The sequence below is a fragment of the Coenobita brevimanus genome, chromosome 23, assembly GCF_032717465.1.
Source record: "Coenobita brevimanus isolate Jiangsu-jjx chromosome 23, ASM3271746v2, whole genome shotgun sequence".
Classification (NCBI taxonomy): domain Eukaryota; kingdom Metazoa; phylum Arthropoda; class Malacostraca; order Decapoda; family Coenobitidae; genus Coenobita; species Coenobita brevimanus.
This window is the reverse complement of record NC_136976.1, coordinates 2,727,501-2,735,000: the sequence shown is the minus strand read 5'-3', so window position 1 is coordinate 2,735,000 and position 7,500 is coordinate 2,727,501. Positions and strand designations below refer to the sequence as shown.

Sequence of the window (7,500 nt, the reverse complement as noted above, 5' to 3'; positions counted from 1 at the left end):
GTGTGTGTGTGTGTGTGTGTGTGTGTGTGTGTAATCTAATCTTCTTAATTCTGACCCAACCCACACGTGCCAAGGTAAAAAATAATTGGCGTGGATATTGTTATTAGTACCTCTCTCTCTCTCTCTCTCTCTCTCTCTCTCTCTCTCTCTCTCTCTCTCTCTCTCTCTCTCTCTCAACGAGTAACTTTAGCTACTTAATACTTAACGACCAACCACCTACTTGGCAGTGGAAAGTTTGTTCGTGTACTTATATTTAATGATTCTCTCTCTCTCTCTCTCTCTCTCTCTCTCTCTCTCTCTCAGCCCATCTATCTACTTGTATCTATCTATCTATCCCAACCCATCTTTATTTATTTACCAATGAATTTGCCTGACTACCTATCAATCTACGTAATTGTCTGTCAGTATGTTAGATTTTCAGTTTATCTATCTGTCTTTCTATCTATCTATCTATCTATCTATCTGTCTATCTATTTGCCTATCTATCTGTCTTTCTATCTATAACTTCTTTCCCCTTTCCAGAGCGTCATCTTCAACGTCCAGCCTCACCCTCAATATCACGATTTCTACCAGTGTGTTACCTTCGGATTTTTCAACGCCAACGACGGTGGAGAGATGATGTACACGATCTTCTGCATCTCCTTCCTCTACTTCATCCCCCTGTTCATCATCATCATCGCCTACACCCGCATTATCGTCGAAATCAGTCGGAAAAGCAAGGATACGCAGCGTGAGTGTGTTTTGGTTGCGTTAGCCCTATTGTTTACATTGCCGTTTTCTGTGACGTGGTTTTCTATGATGGGTTGATGTGGATCTCGATTTCTGATTTTTAGTCTCTCTCTCTCTCTCTCTCTCTCTCTCTCTCTCTCTCTCTCTCTCTCTCTCTCTCTCATCAGTCTGTTCCGTATTACAATAATAAAACAATGACACCTACAACAAAAATAACAATAATAATAACCACACCAATAGCAACTACAGCTCAAAAAACGACAGGACGAACATCAACTACTACTACTACTACTACTACTACCACCACCATTCACTGCCACTACTACTACTACTACTACTGCTACAATATATACCTGTATTTCGTTTTCTTTCAATATACCAGTTACATTACACACACACACACACACACACACACACACACACACACACACACATCCCAAGCATACCAACCCATGAAATTCTAATAGGCAAATTTCCAATCCAAAAAAAAAAAATGAAAATAAAAAATCAAAATCCAATATCCCAGCCAATATGGAGAAACGAAGCGACTAGAAGCTCGTAGGCGAAGGAAGGTTCGCAAATGTTCCCGCCAGCAGTCAAAATGGTATTAATTATGGAAAGAAAAAATGTATATGTGAAAATTAGCTACATAATTATATAGATAGATAGATAGATAGATAGATATAAATTTTGACTTACGTTTTAAAAGAGGAAATTGTGTTAAAATATTTGAAAAAAAAAATGGTGACTGGTTCATTAATATTATTCTCTCCAGGGCTAGATAGATAGATAGATAGATAGACTGATAGATAGATTGGTAGATTGATATAGATTGACCGATTGATAGGTGGATGGAGGAATTGATGGATGGATAGATAGATGGATGGAAATAGGTGGGTAGAAAAATAGATAGATATAGTACTGATAGATAGTTCAGTAGATAGTAAAACAGATGGATAGATAGGTCGATAGATAGTACATGAGCCTGGGTGTTAATACCTCTCTCTCTCTCTCTCTCTCTCTCTCTCTCTCTCTCTCTCTCTCTCTCTCTCTCTCTCTCTCTCTCCGCTACAGAGGCTTACAGCAGGGAGGAGAGATATAAAGATCAATGGAAATAGATAGATAGATAGACAAATAGATAGACAGATAACACCTCTTCTCTCCCGTAGAGAGGACTACAGCAGGGAGGAAAGATAAGAGGTAGATACATAGACCAATACAGATAGATACACAGGTAAACAGATAGATAGATAGACAGGTAGACAGATAGATAACCCCTCTTCTCTCCCCTGCAGAGGACTACAGCAGGGAGGAGAGATACCACGTTCCCCTGCAGATAGACACATAGATAGATAGATAGACAGATAGACAGACAGGTAAACAGATAGATAGACAGATAGATAACCCCTCTTCTCTCCCCTACAGAAGACTACAGCAGGGAGGAGAGATATCACGGCCGTCTACAGCTACGGAGAAGCAACATGTCTAATATTGAGAGGGCGCGGACGCGAACTCTGAGAATGACCTTTATTATCGTGATGGCGTTCATCTGGTGCTGGACCCCGTACGCCCTGGCTACGCTGTGGTAAGAGAGAGAGAGAGAGAGAGAGAGAGAGAGAGAGAGAGAGAGAGAGAGGGAGGGAGGGAGGTGGAAGCTGGGGAGGGCTGTGTTAGTGAGAAAGTGTGGCGGGAAGGTTGGTGTGTTGGTGTGTGGATGAGTCTGGGTGGAACGGTGAGAGAGAGAGAGAGAGAGAGAGAGAGAGAGAGAGAAAGGAGATGACTGCTGGGCCTAAGGGAACGGGTTGTCTAGACAGGACATGACTTGGAATTAGATGGAGAGAGAGAGAGTGATAGAATTAGACTGACAGAATTAGACAGATAGATAGCTAGAGTGATAGATTGTTTGACGGCCAGACTGAGGCGAAGAGATAGATACAGAGATTGACTGACGTGTATATGTAGGCAGATAGATAGACAGCTAGAGAGACAGACAGATAGATAGACAGAGACTGGTATATAGATAGATAGATAGAGAGAGAGAGGTTGATATGCGGGTAGATAGGGAATATAGGTAGATAGATAATAGATAAGTTGATAGGCGGGTAGATAGAGAGAGTATAAGTAGACAGATAGAGATAAATAGATAGAAAAATAGATAGACAGATAGATAGACGGATAGGCAGGTGAACAAACAGGAAAACAGATACTGAGATTAACATAAAACCTAACTCGCTTCTTTGATCATAATACCGAGCATAATAACTCTCTCTCTGTCTCTGTCTCTGTCTCTCTCTCTCTCTCTCTCTCTCTCTCTCTCTCTCTCTCACACACACACACACACACACACACGCACATGACTCTGAGGTGTAATGAGCAAAATAAATCGCTTAGGAACAGGTGTTAGGGAGAGACGTTTAAGTTGGGGAATGGTAAGGGCGAGAATCGTATTGATGTGGATGGGAAAATGAGCGTTAGTGACATTTAACTGGTGCTGAGAGAGAGAGAGAGAGAGAGAGAGAGAGAGAGAGAGAGAGAGAGACAGAGAGAGAGAGAGAGAGACTAACTGATTAACTGACTGATAGATAGATAGACAGATAGATAGACTGATAGATACATAGATAGATTTAAATACACAGAAAAAGACAGACAGACATAGATAGAAAGATTAAGCGATTGATGTATGGATGGATAGACTGATAGACAGACAGACAGACAGACAGACAGATAGAAAGGTTAAATGATTTATGGATATATAGATGAATATTCAGATAGATAGATAGACAGACAGATAGACAGAGACAGATAGATAAATAGCTAGATGGACAGACAGACAGAAAGACAGATAGACAGACACACAGAGAGACAGACAGACACAGAGACAGCAAATTAAAAGGCATAGAAATCTATCAGTCTCAGTAAACAAATAAATAGATAGATAAATAGATAGATAGACAGATAGATAGATAGAGAGGTAGATAGATAGATAGATAAGTGAAGCGTATATGTAAAATGGTGACTTGGTGTGGCAGGAAGCAAAAAATAAATCGCTCTAATAATAGTGTTACGGAATATCCAACTTTGAGCAAGTTATAAAAAAAAAATTTCTTCCAAGGTGAAAGTTAGGCTTGGAAGAATGGAGAGAGAGAGAGAGAGAGAGAGAGAGAGAGAAATTGCCTTCCTTCCACAACATTGTCTCCTCTATGTCTTCAAGGAGAAACATTTGACTTGAATATTTCCGATGGCTCAATACAGCTGGCTTGTGGGGCTTTGAGGGAGTGATATTTCTCGCTCACTTTCTTGCTCACTTTCTCACTTTCTTGCTCACTTTCTTGCTCACTTTCTTGCCCACTTGCTCACTTTCTTGCTCACTTGCTCAATTTCTTGCTCACTTTCTTGCTCACTTTCTCACTTTCTTGCTCACTTTCTTGCTCACTTTCTTGCTTTCTTGCTCACTTTCTTGCTCACTTTCTTGCTTTCTTGCTCACTTTCTTGCTCACTTTCTTGCTCACTTGCTCACTTTCTTGCTCACTTTCTTGCCCACTTTCTTGCTCACTTTCTCACTTTCTTGCTCACTTTCTTGCCCACTTTCTTGCCCACTTTCTTGCTCACTTTCTTGCCCACTTTCTTGCTCACTTTCTTGCCCACTTTCTTGCTCACTTTCTCACTTTCTTGCCCACTTTCTTGCTCACTTTCTCACTTTCTTGCTCACTTTCTTGCTCACTTTCTCACTTTCTTGCTCACTTTCTTGCTTTCTTGCTCACTTTCTCACTTTCTTTGCTCACTTTCTCACTTTCTTGCTCACTTTCTTGCTCACTTTCTCACTTTCTTGCTCACTTTCTTGCTTTCTTGCTCACTTTCTTGCTCACTTTCTTGCTTTCTTGCTCACTTTCTCACTTTCTTGCTCACTTTCTCACTTTCTTGCTCACTTTCTCACTTTCTTGCTCACTTTCTTGCTCACTTTCTCACTTTCTTGCTCACTTTCTCACTTTCTTGCTCACTTTCTCACTTTCTTGCTCACTTTCTTGCTCACTTTCTCACTTTCTTGTTCACTTTCTTGTTCACTTTCTCACTTTCTTGCTCACTTTCTTGCTCACTTTCTTGCTCACTTTCTCACTTTCTTGCTCACTTTCTTGCTCACTTTCTCACTTTCTTGTTCACTTTCTTGTTCACTTTCTCACTTTCTTGCTCACTTTCTTGCTCACTTTCTTGCTCACTTTCTCACTTTCTTGCTCACTTGTTCACTTTCTTGCTCACTTGTTCACTTTCTTGTTCACTTTCTCACTCTCCTGCTCATTTTCACCTCACTTTCTTGCTCACTTTCTCACTTTCTTGCTCATTTTCTTGCTCACTTTCTCACTCTCTTGCTCACTTTCTTGCTTTCTTGCTCACTTTCTTGCTCACTTTCTTGCTCACTTTCTTGCTCACTTTCTCACTTTGTTGCTCACTTTCTTGTTCACTTTCTTGCTCACTTGCTCACTTTCTTGCTCACTTTCTCACTTTCTTGCTCACTTTCTTGCTCACTTTCTCACTTTCTTGCTCACTTTCTTGCTCACTTTCTTGCTCACTTTCTTGCCCACTTTCTTGCTCACTTTCTTGCTCACTTTCTTGCTCACTTTCTCACTTTCTTGCTCACTTTCTCACTTTCTTGCTCACTTTCTCACTTTCTTGCTCACTTTCTCACTTTCTTGCTCACTTTCTTGCTCACTTTCTTGTTCACTTTCTCACTTTCTTGTTCACTTTCTTGCTCACTTTCTTGCTCACTTTCTCACTTTCTCACTTTCTTGCTCACTTTCTTGCTCACTTTCTCACTTTCTTGCTCACTTTCTTGCTCACTTTCTTGCTCACTTTCTCACTTTCTTGCTCACTTTCTTGCTCACTTTCTCACTTTCTTGCTCACTTTCTTGCTCACTTTCTCACTTTCTTGCTCACTTTCTTGCTCACTTTCTCACTTTCTTGCTCACTTTCTCACTTTCTTGCTCACTTTCTTGCTCACTTTCTCACTTTCTTGCTCACTTTCTTGCTCACTTTCTCACTTTCTTGCTCACTTTCTTGCTCACTTTCTCACTTTCTTGCTCACTTTCTCACTTTCTTGCTCACTTTCTTGCTCACTTTCTTGCTCACTTTCTTGCTCACTTTCTTGCTCACTTTCTCACTTTCTTGCTCACTTTCTCACTTTCTTGCTCACTTTCTTGCTCACTTTCTTGCTCACTTGCTCACTTTCTTGCTCACTTTCTCACTTTCTTGCTCACTTTCTCACTTTCTTGCTCATTTTCTTGCTCACTTTCTTGCTCACTTTCTTGCTGACTTTCTTGCTCATTTTCTCACTTTCTTGCTCACTTTCTTGCTCATTTTCTCACTTTCTTGCTCACTTTCTCACTTTCTTGTTCACTTTCTTGCTCACTTTCTTGCTCACTTTCTTGCTCACTTTCTCACTTTCTTGTTCACTTTCTTGTTCACTTTCTTGCTCACTTTCTTGCTCACTTTCTTGCTCATTTTCTCACTTTCTTGCTCACTTTCTTGCTCACTTGCTCAATTTCTTGCTCACTTTCTTGCTCACTTTCTTGATCACTTTCTCACTTTCTTTTTTTTCTTTCAGTGTTTCTAGGTATTATATTTTATCTATCTGTATCTATCTATCTGTCTTTATCTATCTTTCTGTCTATCTGTCTATCTATCTATCTATATCGATCTATCTGTCTATCTATCTGTTTATCCATCAGTCTCTACCTATCTATCTTTCTATGTCTGTCTGTCTGTCTGTCTGTCTATCTGTCTATCTATCTGTCTTACTGTCTGTCTATCCATCTATCTATCTATTTGCCCCCTTATACATGTGTATTATATATCTATCTATCTGTGTATGTATATATCTATCTATGTGCGGGTGGATTCATGTATGTATTTATCTGTGTACGTATTTAATGTATGTGTGTACATGTGTACGTATCCCTCTGTGTACTATCCCTTTATCTATCTACATCTATCTATCCATTTATCGACCAAGGCTGTCATTTTGCCCCTTCTATCTATCTTTACTGATTTATCTATTTATCTATCTATTCATGCATACATCTATCTGTCTGTCTATCTGTCTGTCTATTTAATAACTATGTATATAGATGTATATGATGTATGTATGTATGTCTGGCCTATCTATCTGTCTATCTGTCTGTCTGTCTCTGTCTATCTATTTGTGTCTATTTTATATCTATATCTATTTTATTATGTATGACTGTGTATGTATGACTGAATATATGTATGTACTGTATGTATGCGCTATGTATGTAAGTATGCATGTATGTATGTGTATATGTATGTATCAAAAAGAACTAACTCTCTCTCTCTCTCTCTCTCTCTCTCTCTCTCTCTCTCTCTCTCTCTCTCTCTCTCTCTCTCTCTCTCGAGCCATTTCTTTTCATCCTATAAGTTTTTGAATATCGCTTTTGAGAGAGAGAGAGAGAGAGAGAGAGAGAGAGAGAGAGAGAGAGAGAGAGAAAGTTTTGCAATCCTTCCAATATTACCAACACTTCCTTCCCCCTCCCCCCACTACCACAATACAGACGGTGGGTATTGGCGCTCAAGTGGTGATATGTGTAGGTATGTCAGTGAAGGAGTGTGTCTTCAGTACGACTTTCACCTTGATTTGGCGAAGATTATCGTCCTTATGCAGCTTATGATGATGATGTGGTAAAAATAATTACAGTAGTAGTAGTAGTAGTAGTAGTAATAATAATAATAATAATAATAATAATAATAATAATAATAATAATA

At 39.5% G+C, this 7,500-nt stretch overlaps 1 protein-coding gene across 1 annotated transcript in view; it reads left to right on the top strand.

Annotated features, from left to right (window-relative positions):
• The window catches only part of LOC145392939 (adipokinetic hormone/corazonin-related peptide receptor variant I-like), a 34,567-nt gene that overhangs the window by 10,460 nt on the left and 16,607 nt on the right, over positions 1-7,500 (top strand). Inside the window, exons 2-3 of the mRNA XM_080267226.1 lie at positions 523-730; positions 2,155-2,314. Of these exons, the coding sequence (XP_080123352.1) occupies positions 523-730; positions 2,155-2,314 (368 nt within the window). The remainder of the gene's footprint in view (positions 1-522; positions 731-2,154; positions 2,315-7,500) is intronic.